This window comes from Pseudorca crassidens, chromosome 5 (assembly GCF_039906515.1).
Source record: "Pseudorca crassidens isolate mPseCra1 chromosome 5, mPseCra1.hap1, whole genome shotgun sequence".
In the NCBI taxonomy this organism is placed as follows: Eukaryota; Metazoa; Chordata; class Mammalia; order Artiodactyla; family Delphinidae; genus Pseudorca; species Pseudorca crassidens.
The window spans coordinates 32,663,195-32,678,081 of record NC_090300.1 but is presented as its reverse complement, the minus strand read 5'-3'; the positions used below and the strand labels follow the sequence as shown (position 1 = coordinate 32,678,081).

The 14,887-nt window shown below is 36.1% G+C and overlaps 1 protein-coding gene across 2 annotated transcripts in view; it reads right to left on the bottom strand.

The window, feature by feature from the left end:
* The window catches only part of PIK3CB (phosphatidylinositol-4,5-bisphosphate 3-kinase catalytic subunit beta), a 193,211-nt gene that overhangs the window by 47,461 nt on the left and 130,863 nt on the right, over positions 1–14,887 (bottom strand). For both annotated transcript variants that reach the window (XM_067737676.1, XM_067737677.1), the window contains exons 11-12: positions 14,732–14,862; positions 12,400–12,450 (exon numbers count right to left, since the gene is read on the bottom strand). In XM_067737676.1, coding sequence (XP_067593777.1) covers positions 12,400–12,450; positions 14,732–14,862 — 182 coding nt within the window. The remainder of the gene's footprint in view (positions 1–12,399; positions 12,451–14,731; positions 14,863–14,887) is intronic.

Sequence of the window (14,887 nt, the reverse complement as noted above, 5' to 3'; positions counted from 1 at the left end):
GTCTGGGAAGATCCCACATGCCGTGGAGCAACGAACCCGTGTGCCACAACTACTGAGCCTGCACTCTAGAGCCCACGAACCACAACTACTGAGCCTGTGTGCCACAACTACTGAAGCCTGCGTGCCTAGAGCCTGTGCTCCACAACAAGATAAGCCACCGCAATGAGAAGCCAGCGCACCGCAATGAAGAGAAGCCCCTGCTTGCTGCAACCAGAGAAAGCCCGCGCGCAGCAATGAAGACCCAATGCAGCCAAAAATAAATAAATAAAAGAAATTTATTAAATAAAGAAAAGGAAAAGAAAAAGGTACATTTCCCCATACTTAAAGAAAAACTAAACCATTTAGGCGAAAGCATATCCCTTCCTTATCCCCCATCCTCACAAAAAAATCTCCAGAATTATCTGACAAGATTCTGTAAGGATTTATGTTCCATTAGCATATTATTTTGTACTTGAAATTATTTTAACTGGGATTTCATATAAACATTAAAATAAATAAAAGTCATATCACTAATTTTCTAAAGTAGTGAGATTCAAAATAGTATATGCATATGTAAAAATAATTAGGATGACATGATTGTCTACGTAGAAAATATGAAAGAATCAACAAAACCACCATTGGAACTAATAAGCAATTACAGCAATTGTGGGATACAAGGTCAATATATAAAAGTAAATCCTTTTCTTATGTATTAGCAATAAATAAGCGGAATTTGAAATTAAAAATGCAATAACATTTACATTAGCACCCCAAAATAAGGAAACAGGTAAGAAATTAACAACATACATACAAGATCTATATGAGAAAACTACAGAACTCTTATGAAAGTAATCAAGGAATTAAACAAATGGAGATATATTCCATGTTCACGCATAAGAATATTGTCAATATTCTTACCCATGAACTGACAATCACAATATTGTCAGTTCTTCCCAACTTAATATCAACAGATTCAATTTAAACCCAATTTAAATCCCAGTAAGTTATTATGTGGATATCAACAAACTGATTCTAAAATTATATGGAAAGGCAAAAGACCCAAAATAGTCAACACAGTATGGAAGAAGAAAGACCAAGGTTGAGGGACTTCCCTGGTGGCGGTTTCACATTTCCTTATTTTAAAACTTACTACAAGGACTTCCCTGGTGGTGCAGTGGTTAAGAATCCGCCTGCCAATGCAGGGGACATGGGTTCGAGCCCTGGTCTGGGAAGATCTCACATGCCGCGGAGCAAGTAACCCTGTGCGCCACAACTACTGAGCCTGCACCCTGGAGCCCGTGAGCCACAACTACTGATGCCCGCACGCCTAGAGCCCATGCTCTGCAACAAGAGAAGCCACCGCGATAAGAAGCTTGCACACTACAAGGATGAGTAGCCCCCACTCGCCACAACTGGAGAAAGCCCGCACGCAGCAAAGAAGACCAAACGCAGCCAAAAGAGGCCCGTGTACCGCAAAAAAAACAAAAACAAAACGCTGAAGGACCGACACTACCTGACTTAGATAAAAATAAACGTGAAAAGCAAAACTATAAAACTCCTAGAAAAACACAGGAGAAAATCTAGATGACCTTGGGTTTGGCAATAACTTTTAACCTATAACACCAAATGCATAATCCGTCATTGAAAGAATTGATACCTTGGACTTCATTAAATTTAAAATTATCTGCTCTGCAAAAGACGCTGTCAAGAGAATGAAACAATAAGGCACAGACTGGGAGAAAATATTTGCAAAAAGACATACCTGATAAAGGACTGTTATCCAAAATATACAAAGAACTCTTACAACTCAACAACAAGAAAACAACCAGACAAAAAAATATGGATTAAAGACCTGAACAGACACCTCATCAAATAAGATATACGGTTGGCAAAAATATATATATAAAATGATGCTTAATATCATATGTCAGCAGGGAAATGCAAATTAAAACAAAAATGAAATATGACTGCATACCTATTAGAATGGCCCAAATCCAGAACACTGACAACATCAAATGCTACTAAGGATGTGGAGCAACTCTTATTCATTGCTGGCGGAAATGCAAAATACTACAATCCCTTAGGAAGACAATTTGGCGATTTCTTACAAAACTAAACATACTCTTACAATACAATCCAGTAATCATGCCCCTTGGCTATTTACCAAAAGGAGTTGAAAACTTATGCCCACACAAAAACCTGTAAACGGATGTTTATTTGGCTTTATTCAAAATTGCCAAAACTTGGAAGCAACCAAGATGTCCTTCAGTAGGTGAATGGATAAACTGTAATACAGACAGACAATGGAATATTATTTAGCACTAAAAGAAATGAGCTATCATCCCACAAAGAGACATGTAGGAAACCTTAAATGCATATGACTAAGTGAAAGAAGCCTATCTGAAAAGGCTACAGGTAAAATGATGCTGACTACAACATTCTGGAAAAAGGCAAAACTATGGAGACAATAAAAAGATCAGTGGTTGCCAGGGATAGAAGGTAGGGTGAGGGAATGAATAGGCAGAGCACAGATTTGCAAGGCAGAGAAACTACTTGGTATGATATTATAATGATGGATATATGTCATTATACATGTGCCCAAACCCATAGAATGCACAACAGCAAGAATGAAACCTAAGGTAAACTATGGACATTTGAGTGTTATGATGTATTAATGTAGATTCATCCTTAGTAATACACGTACCATTCTGGTAAGTGATGTTGATAATGAAGGAGGCTATACATGTGCAGGGGCACGGATATATGGCAAATCTTTGTACGGTCCTCCCAATTTTGTTGTGAGTCTAAAATGCTCTTAGCAAAAATAAAGTCTTACACACACACACACACACACACACACACACACACTCTCACACACATACTCTCTCTCTCTCTATGTATGATTACAGTTTTATATTCAGAGCCTCAATCTAAAAAGATATGCTTTATTTTACAAAATTGACTGAGTTTCTTTTTTCTTTGCAAAATGATCATGAGAAGTTATCAGAATTTGAAAATGTAACTCCTACACTTACATATAAAAGTGAAACCTGTTACTGCAAACAACAAAAAGTATAAATTGTTCATGCCGGAGAAAGGCAGACTGCTGTTAGGTTAAATAGCGCAAAACCTAGCAGACTACTGTAATTTCATGGATCAAAATTAGACGCTGCTACAGACCTACTGTAAGTAAATATCCTGAAGACCTAGGAATAAATGAAGAGGGAAGAGCAGGGGGTTAGTTGTATAACTGTAGTGTGATTGTTTACTGAGCTATGAAAAGCACAGCACTGGATAAAGCCAAGGTAAAAACAAACAACTACCAGAAATGTGGCAGTAAGCCAAAAACACCCACAGAATCTTACATCCTTTTACAAAACTCAAAACAATCAGCAATGAAAAATTACACTGTAGTGTAACTGATGAACTTACACACATGTTAAAATGCTTGCATTAAAATAGTGGTAAAAAGCAATGAAAGTTAACACCTATATTCTCTGCTTTGTTTTTATGTTTAGATTTTTCATAATTATATACACATTATGATATAATAGTGATTACTAACCAAAATAAAACACAACATATATATCTTGCCATAAGCAAATGAAAAAAAAGACTATGGCTCTTTCCCGTTCCTTACTGGGGTGGTGGGCCTGGAAAACTCATCTGTCATATTCAGAGGGGCTAGAAACTCAAAACAGCGTGTTAGCCATGTGCTTGTCAAGGATGGAATTAACTATGTGTTGGCCAGACTGACCAACACACAACTGGGGATGAGACAGCCCATGTAGTCAGGGCTGGTGGGAAAGAGACTGAGAAGATATTTATATGATTGGGAGATTGATTACAGAGGATTGAGCAAATAAGTAAATATGTTAAGGTTCATAGGAATCCAGACTTCTCACTGTCAGAAAAGGTAATTTAAAATATGTTAAGGCAGAGGCTAGAAAAAAATCCTGTGGTGGTGAATCCAAATTGGAGACATTGACAAGAACTCATAGTTTTTAACAGACAAAGAAATATATCTCTGTGCTTATATATGCTCAAATAGTATGCAGTCAAACACATACTACCTAGTTCTGTTTCAGGAAAAGGCCTAGATGCAACTGCATGCCAAGGGTAATGAGCATACCCAGTGCCCAGAACTTGGATTCTAAATACTTTTAACAAGTAAAAGGAATCAGATCTCCTGGGGAAAATGACTGAATCCAAAGCTGGGGTAGAGAAAATACCAGATGAGCCTTGGAACACTTTGTTGTACCAGAAAGAAGGAAACGCTCAAAGAATGATAAAGACATGTCAAAAAGACTCAAGACGGAACATGAATGGGTTGCCACTGGCCAAATCTAGGTAAAATCTGAACATCAAAATTAATGAGTTACTAATTATAAGTCATTAAATAAAACAGAAATCACAAATCCAATATTTTTTTTAAGTAAGTAAATAAATGGGGGAGAAGAAAAACCTCGACCCTATGGTATGTCAACTAACAAATCCAAAAGGAAAATAAATTTGAAAATCAGCACAGCAAACCACTGTAATAATACTGGTTCAGGCAAGATATATTAATATTAAAACAAGTGGGTGAAAGTTAGATGTGAAACAGTATGTTTACTTAGTCTCAAAATATGCCCACAAACTACTTACTTATTAACTTTACAGTAGAAAAACCTAGTAGACACTATCCTAACCAAGTGATAATAATTAACGTCAATAGTAATAGGACAGGTTGACATTGTTTGCCTTTGAGTGAAATGCAGTAAGAACAAACTACCACTTCAATCTATTTATGCTAAAAATGCGTAGCTGGAATCTGATCATGACAAAACATTCGGCAAATCCAAACTGAGTGACATTCTACAAAGTAACCGGCTTGTATTCTTAAAAAACATCAGAGTCGTTAAAGATAAGGAAAGACTGAGGAACCATTCTAGAATGAAGAAAACTAAAGACCCACGTTAAAGAAATGCAACAAGTAATCCTGAGTTGGATCCTGGACCTATAAAGGACATTATTGAGACAACTGGCTAAATATGAATGGAATGTGTGAATTAGACAACAGAACTCTATCAATATTATTTTCCTGATTTTTATGAATTGATTCTGGTTAGTTATGAGAATGTCCTTGTTTTTAGGAAATATACACTGAAGAATTAAAGGATAAAATGTCATGATGTATGCCACCTCATCTCAAATGATTCAGAAAGAACTGAATACACACACTCAAAACAATAAAACAAATGTGGTAAAATGTTAACCGTTGCGGAAGCTGGATGAAAGTTGTATGGGAATTCTTTGTACACTTCTCCCAAGTTTTCAGTGAGTTTGAAATTTTTAAAAAAATGTTTGCTCTTTCCTTCCCTAAAATTGAAGGCTGTAAAGACCCCAAATCATTCTACTAAGAAAACATTCTAGGTAGATCCCCAGAACGGCTGAACTAAAGGCTGAGTCATCATCTTCATTAACAAAAGCCAGCCATTAAGATTTGGTTTCTCAGCCCCCATGCTATCTTGTTGTAGGAGGATGGTCCTGTACATGGTAGACAGTTTAGCAGCCCCTGAACTCTACTCACTATGTGCCAGAAACAACCTCCCATGACTTGAGATAACTAAGAAAATTTTGAGACAATGCCAAATGCCCCACTGAAGGCAAAACAGCCTCAGGTTGAGAACCACTGGATAGGAAGATCAAAAGCTGCCAATTCAATAATCATAATTCACAAAGATCACATTTTTTTCTATTCTACAGACCCACGATCCTTGGCAACCACCTGTTTAAAAAAATGCCAACACTGGGACTTCCCTGCTGGTCCAGTGGTAAAGAATCCACCTTACAATGCAGGGGATGCAGGTTCGATCCCTGGTCAGGGAACTAAGATCCAACATGCCATGGGGGCAACTAAGCCCATGAGCCTAAACTAGAGAGCCTGCGTGCCGCAAATTACAGAGCCCATGGGCTCTGGAACCCTCACGCCACAACTACAGAGTCCACATGTCCTGGAGCCTCCATGTCACAACTAGAGAGAAGCCCGTGCACAGCAACAAAGATCCCATGTGCCGCAACTAAGACTTGATGCAGACAAAAAAAAAAAAAAAAAATTGCCAACACCTATTAGGCTTAGCACCATCAAAAGAACAGAAGTGGTGGGAAGCATATGGAAAAACTGGAATCCTTTTGCAGTTGGTGGGAATGTAAAATGGTACAGCCACTGTGGAAAACACTGGCAGTTCCTCAAAAAATGAAAAATAGAATTACCATATGATCCAGCAATTCTACTTCTGGGTATATACCCAAAAGAATCGAAAGCAACATCTCAAAAATATATTGTACACTCATGTTCATAGCAGCGTTATTCACAATAGCTAAAATGTGGATGCGAACCAAGGGTCCATTGATGAATGAATGGATAAACAAAATCTGGTACATACACGCAATGGAATATTATTCAGCCTTAAAAAGGAAGGAAATTTTGACATGCTATAACATGGATGAACCTTAAAGACATTACACTAAGTGAAATAAGCCAGTCACAGGAAGATAAAATAGTGTATGATTACATTTATATGAGGTTTCTAGAATGGTCAAATTCATAGAGACAGAAAGTAGAACAGTGGATGTCACAGTCTGAGGGGAAGGGAAAATGGGGAATTGTTTAGTGGATACAGAGTTTCAATTTTGCAAGATTAAAAAGTTCTGGATATCAATTTCATAACAATGTTTTAAGTATATTGTGAATATACTTAACACTTGTGAACTGTACACTTGAAAATGATTAAGACAGTAAATTTTATGTGTACTTTACCACAATTAAAAAAAAAATTTTTTAATTCCAAGAGCAGGTTTAAGTTCCTTAGTAAGGTGTTGGTAAATTCAAAAATAAATTGTATGTGTGTACATATTATATGTATACATGTTTAATATATATATGTACCTATAAATGTACACACAATTCAACAAGTCAACTTACCATGATCTTATTAAGGAATGTAACATGCTCTTGGCATATACATGAAAGTGGATTAAACAGTGGAATGAGAACTTAGTTCTCTTCATTCCTTTCATTCAAAAGACCATGAAGTGCCTTAAGTATTTAAAAATACTAATCAGTGGGACTTCCCTGGTGGTCCAGTGGTTAAGAATCCACCTTCCAATGCAGGGGACGCGGTTTCGATCTCTGGTTGGGGAACTAAGATCCCACATGCCGCGGGGCAACTAAGCCTGCATGCTGCAACTACTGAGCCCGCACACCACAACAAAAGATCTCGCATGTTGCAACGAAGATCCGTGGGCTGCAACTAAGACCTAACGCAACCAAATAAATAAATAAAAATATAAATATAAAAATATAAATCAGTAACAGTTCTAGGATACAAGGGAAAATGCATAACATAGGAATCCTTTAATGAGAGAAAGTAGATAGCATCAGGGATCAGATCTGCTGAGATTCAAGCGGTAGTGAAACACACAGTTCCAGGAGGCATTCCGGCTCAGAATCAGAGGATACAAGGGATGAGAGGAGGCCAGGGGGAATCGTCAGGGGAGTTATCACAGGATCTGCATATGGAGCAGCTGCTTTGGTCAGGCATGCCCCTTGCTCTGTTTATGCTGAGCTGAAACAGCAATGGGATCAGCCCTAGACTGAGGTGAGGAGCATGGGTACTGAGTCATAAGGAGCCACCTGATCTCAGAAGGTATGGAAATCTTCATACAGGAGACCCATTTTCAGCACAGTCTACCCTAAGTCTTACAGATATTGAACACAGATTACAGCGAATAAGCAAACAACCAGGGAGTCACAAGTACAAAAGAGCTAAACTAAGAATCACCAAATATTGAGAAAAACCCATATGAAGATAGATAGATGTCAAAAGCAGAAGCAAGACCACTTCAAAAACAAGATTATTTAATTCCTCAGAGAGAACTAAGGTGACATTATAGCCATGAAAAAGGAATTAACAGAAATCTTTTAAAAGATAAATAAAATTTTAGAAAGAAAAAAGAAACAAACTCCAACCTGACTAATAAGAAAAGAATGCAAGTTAAAATAATGTGCCACCATTTTTATGTTCACAGTGTGGATGTGTTGTAAATTTTAACTCTTTTAGGGTATGCAATTTGGCAGAATTCTTATTAAAAAGGGACATACCTTTCAATCTATAATTTCATTTCTAGGAATCCATCGTACAAAATACAGACATGTATATAAAGATGTACAAGGTATTCATTGCAACACAGCTTCAGTGGAAAATAATTAGAAATAAGCAAAACATCCATCAGTAGAGGTATGAATATTTAATAACTAATGGCTACCAATAATTAATGCCATGAAATATAAACAAGGCTTTATAAAGAGAGCAGTGGAGCTCTTCATACAGACATGACAAGATCCATAAAATTCGTTACATGAAAAAGGACGAAACTACATATATAAAGATCTCATATATTTTTAAAATATATAGGTGTTTACACACAAAGCTAAACTGTTTATATAGTTATCTCTGGGCGAGAAAGGTAAGTGGCAGTTATTTTAAAAACTTTCATTTTTGGTTTCACACAATTTATTAATGTACCCACCAAAAAAAAAAAGTACATCAAACCTGGGCAAGAGGGACTTCCCTGGTGGTCCAGTGGCTAAGACTCCACACTCCCAATGCAGGGGGACTGGGTTTGATCCCTGCTCAGAGAACTAGATCCCACATGCCGCAACTAAGAGTTTGCGTGCCACAACTAAAGATCCCACATGCAGCAACTACAAGATCCCACATGTCACAACTGAAGATCCCGCATGCCGCAGCTAAAAAAGATCCCACATACCACAAAGAAGGTCTTGAACATGGGATTATTTAAAAAAAAAAAAAAAAATCCGGGCAAGAATATTGCATTGTCAGTAAGGAGGGAACTCTCTGATTTAGGTAAGGTAGCAGTAGCACAGCAGAAATAATAAAAATTAATTTACGCTTCTGATGTTCAAGGAGCAATATTAAGACTAATAAAAGGTAACTAAAAACTAAAAATAGGCATGAGAATGAAGACAGGCCTATATAAGTGTTATTTCTTAAACTGTAATTATATGTTTCAGTAATTGCCAGACAAGCTGGTAAGTGTATACTTATAATAAACTTATTTGATTAAAGAGAGCTACGCTTGACCCTTGAACATGGGGATTAGGGATGCAGACCACCTGCACAGTCGAAAACCTATGTATAATTTTACAGTTGATACTCTGTACCCAAGGTTCTGCATCCATGAATTCAATCAAACTGCAGATCATGTGGTACTGTAGTACCTATTTAATGAAAAAAAATCTGTGTTTAAGAGGACCCACACAGTTCAAACCTGTGTTGTTCAAGGGTCAACTGTACTCTTAAAGTATTTGTAGTAGCAGATAACTTGCAATGAAAGGCTACTGAAATTTTTGAGAACTCTAATGGTAAAGCAGAAGACAGCCTGTGGAAAAGCCAAAACAATTCTTGAGAAAGAAGAATGGAACTGGAGCAATCACTCTCCCTGACTTCAGACTATGCTATAAAGCTACAGTAATCAAAACAGCAGGGTACTGGCACAAAAACAGACACATAAATCAATGGAACCGAACAGAAAGCTCAGGAATAAATCTGCACACTTACGGTCAATTAATCTACAACAAAGAAGGCAAGAGTACACAATCGAGATGACAGTCTCTTCAATAAGTTGCCCTGGGAAAACTGGACAGCTACATGTAAAAGAATTAAATCAGAACATTCTCTAACACCACATACAAAAATAAACTCAAAATGGTACTATAAAAATCCTAGTGGAAAACATAGGCAAAACACTCTGACATGAATCTGAGCAATATTTTTTTGGATCTGTCTCCTAGAGTAACTGAAACAAAAGCAAAAATAAACAAATGGGACACAGTTAAACTTAAAAGCTTTTCCACAAAAGAAATCATAAACAAAATGAAAAGACAACCTACAGAATGGGAGAAAACATTTTCAAACGATGCAAGCAACAACGGATTAATTTCCAAAATATACAAACAGCTTATACAGCTCAATATCAAAAACAAACAACCAACCCAATAGAAAGATGGGCAGAACACCTAAACAGACATTTCTCCAAAGAAAACGTACAGATGGAAACAGGCACAAGAAAAGATGATCGACATCTCTAATTATTAGAGAAATGCAAATCAAAACAACAATGAGGTACTACCTCACACCAGTCAGAATGGTCATCAACAAAAAGTCTACAATTAATAAATGCTGGAAAGGGTGTAGAGAAAAGGGAACCTTACTACACTATTGGTGGGAATGTAAACTGGTGCAGCCACAATGGAAAACAGTATGGAGTTTCCTTAAAAAACTAAAAATAGAGTGGCCATATGATCCAACCATTCCACTCCTGAGCATATATCCAGAAAAGATGAAAACTCTAATTTGAAAATATCCATGCACACCGATGTTCATAGCAGCACTATTTACAACAGCCAAAACATGGAAGCAAACTAAATGTCCAATGATAGACGAACGGATAAAGATGTGGTATTTGCATGTACACATGTACACACACACACACACACACACACACACACACACTCCAATGGAACATTAGTCATAAAAGAATGAAATAATTCCTATTGTATAACACAGGGAACTACATTCAATATCCTGTGATAAACCATAATGGAAAAGAATATGTGTATATATATGTATAACTGAATCAGTTTGCTGTACAGTAGATATTAACCCAACATTGTAAATCAACTATACTTCAATAGATTTTTTAAAAAATGAAATAATGCCATTTGCAGCAACATGGATGAACTTAGAGATTATCATACTAAGTGAACATACAAATGAACTTATCTACAAAATAGAAATAGAAAGAGACATAGGAAACAAACATACAGTTACCAAAGGGGTAAGGTGGAGGGGATAAACTAGGAGTTTGGGATTATAGATACACACTACTATATATAAAATAGATAATCAACTATATTCAAGCTATTGACTATAGTTTCCTGTGTATAGCACAGGAAACTATATTCAATATCTTGTAATAATCTATAATGGAATAGAATGTGAAAAAAATATATAAATATATATGAAACCGAATCAGTTTGCTGTACACCTGAAACACTGTAAATCAACTATACTTCAATTAAAAAAGAAAACAAGGGCTTCCCTGGTGGCGCAGTGGTTGAGAGTCTGCCTGCCAAAGCAGGGGACACGGGTTCGTGCCCCGGTCCGGGAGGATCCCACATGCCGCGGAGCGGCTTGGCCCGTGAGCCATGGCCGCTGAGCCTGCGCTGCTTAACGGGAGAGGCCACGACAGTGAGAGGCCCGCGTACCGCAAAAAAAAAAAAGAATAAAAGGGAAGCAAACAAAAAAAGAAGACAGCCTGGGCCAGATGTTTCTCCAACTAACCAACATTAAATAGTGCTTTCATTCTGTGCAAATAACAAAAGGATATACATTATCTCCATTTGCCTCCTGGCTTCTATCTAATTACCATTCTATATAGAATGGCATTACTAAAGTCACTCGAAAGTTATAAACTGGTGACATGAAAAGAAAAAAACAGATGAAAACTCAGCCAAGTCTTAAAGTGAACGTCAAAAAATTAAATTAAAAAATATAGATGGTAGAAATATTATATATATTGTAAACTAAATAAACAAAGTAATCTATTTTGTAGTCTTTCGGCAGAAACTATGGGAATGGTGTATGCAGCAGAGACTGCTATTTGTCTCTCAATATGCATTCTCCCCTTCTTACTTTACTAACTACAATCTCTCACTCTTAGCCAAGCCCAGGACTGCCCAGCTAACGACTACATTTACAAGCCTCACTTATAGTCAGGTATGGCCATATGACTAAGTTATGGCTAATGAGACGTGAGCAGAAAGGAAGCATATTAATGATATCCTCAAAAAGAATGGGTACGGCCTCTAGTCTTGCTTTTCCTGTTCCTGTGGGCTGGAAAGTAGTAATGTAGGAAGCTGAAGCACCAATATTACATGAGACAAAAACTACATATTAACATGAAAGAGCGCCAAGATGCAAGAAACCTGGGTCCCCAGCATTGTGAAACCTGCCTTGAATATACCTGCTCTGTTATATCAGGGAAATAAAGAAAATTACAGCCTCCTCATTCAACTGAATAATATTTAAAAAGATGGTATTGTTAATCTATGAAGTGTCATAGCATCCCTTACAGACTACCTGCTGAACCTGTGCTTGTATCAGAAAAGGGCTTACCACCTGAACACAGACCAACCACAAACAGCTGCCATTTAACAAAATATTAGCATGTTCATACTCATGCACACTCAGACTGTTCTTGCATATGAGTATGGTCTCCTGTACGACATGAAGGTAACTAATAATGAACACAACTTTGTAATAAGGGCTATTTTAAAACCTTGATACTTACTGATACATTAGCACTATCACTGCTTGCAATCTCAGCTGCCTTTTCAATAATCTGTTTAAAAAAATTAAGAAAATTAAAATTTGGCTCTTGTATTCATAAAATTTTAAGTGTAAATTACTACACTTGTACATACACTATAAGGAGCTACATATGATCTGGCATTTCTATGGTTTATAACGTAAGCATGAATTTTAAATGCAAAATGGTATTACGCAGTGATTCCCAGTCTTCAAACTCTTGACAACCAGGAAGCAATGGTATTACTATAAAGGACTGTTAACTCCCAGGGTACACTAGGATTGTCTATAGATAAAATAAGCAGTGGCTTGTATATGTGAACAAAATTTTAATATAGGTAAATATTTTCTGGTTAAGAAAATGCAAAGTTATGTAAGAGTTACAAAACAAAGAATAAGTTTTTGTCATTTGTCATGTTTTCTTCTGAATTAACATATCAAAAGTAGAAGTAATGTCAAGGGAGAACCTAAAAATATTTTTTAAATTCATTAAGTTCAAAAGAGGCTCTGATTCTTGAAAAGATGGGGAACCCACTAGTCTATTGGGAAGACTCAGCAGGTAAAAAAATCTGAAGATCCATGTCCAGTTACTGAGTTGACTAATTCTCCACAAATAATTTAATTGAATCCTTATGTGTAAAATGTACTGGTAATTTCCATCCTATTTCATAAGGTTGTTATGTGATAAAATGAGATTATATTTAATAAAATTAAGCAATAACCATAAAAGTTGATTTGAAAAGCAAAATGTATACAAGTACAGCAAAAAACGTTAAACAAAAATACAAGGAACTTTCACTTTTTATATCTGCATTATATTTTTAATGATCATATATAAAATTGTACAATTAAAAGAAAACCAATAAATATAAATATATTATACATATTTAAAGACTAAAATCTCCATCCCAAGTAGATCTTCAAAGACAGACTCTCCAAGGGATCAGAAAGGCAAAAGGAAAGTTTAGTGGCCAGTTGTAGACGACTCTGTTGACAACAATGCTGAAACAGAACATTTTAAAGAAACTGGACTTATCTTGAAATATTAAATTAAAAATACTTAAATTTGCCCAAGATGTTATATTTGTAAAAACACTTCAAAAAGCACCTCATTTGATCCAAAAGAAACTATAAATGACTGCTAAACACATGCCATAATTGAACACAAAAAAAGTCAGAGCTTGGACTTTTAACTGTATCACAAGTAGCTATAGTTTATGGATAAATTCCTATTCTAAGGAATAAAGCCATAGCAGAAATGTAATGGATGCATCAAAATGTACCTTATTCTACTCTGTGTAACACTAACGTATATGGCTCTTGACATGTGAGATTTTTACTATTGTAATAATCACAAATTTTAATTTTGTTGTATATTACTGATCGGAAGAACATTTTTTAAAAAATGAAATGAAAAATTACTTCTAACGTGGATAAAATTCAACTAAATTGAAAGTAAAGAAACATTTGAGTTACATTAATTTACATACTATATTTAAAATCTACTCTGTATAGGTCTGATAGTGCTGAATGTTAAATACAATTAAGTGTATAGGTAGATTAGTTGAAATTTTAGTATAATACCAATTTTTAAAAGCAGCTTGGTCTCACATGAATTAAGTAAATCAAATAAAATTCCTGTTTATTATGTGAGAATTTGCTCAAAGATTTCCTCACGAAAATCAGCATCAATCATACCTGAATCAAAGAGGCCAAACCTGAAGGTACAACATATGACAGCTCAGCTCTCTTAACATATAAATGATCACAGCCCAGTTTTCAACCCCACCAGACACTCTCCATATCCCCAAAACATGCAGCTTGTAGACTAAGGAAGTGTGTTGAGAAATAGAAGCCCTTGCTATAGATTCTACAAAAATAACAGCACCTTAGGAAGTCTTACTATATTTTCAACATAAATAATCTGTTCTTTGAATACCAACTCTAACACAGTAGTGATTGTCTTTAATCTGAACCAACATGCTGGGCACGTTTCACATGTTTATTAGAGTTACATATGAATGCATTTATAGCCCCTGTAATTGAAAAGGACCTCAGAGAACAATTATGATTTCCTCATTTTATAAATGAGGAATCTGAACTCCAGAGGGGCCATGTCTCACTTGGTCAGTGATAAAGCCAGTACTAAATACAGTTGGCTTCCTGCTCAGTGGTCTTTCCACTGAACCAAGATGTAAATGTATTTGATGTCTTGAAAGAGAAAGACATATATCGCTTAAATGATAAACATATAGAGCCGAGAACTAATAATCCAATTATTTCATACACAGTGGACCTTTAAATAATTAGCTTACCTTATCAAAGGGAGGATAGTAATAAGGTTGTTTTTTATTCTCTGGGAATCTGATGTGCAAAGCTGTTGCATTTTCAGTATATGGATTTGTTTGAACAGTTCCCATTGGATTCAACATTTCTTCAAGTTCATCTAAAACATGCAAATAATTTTGATT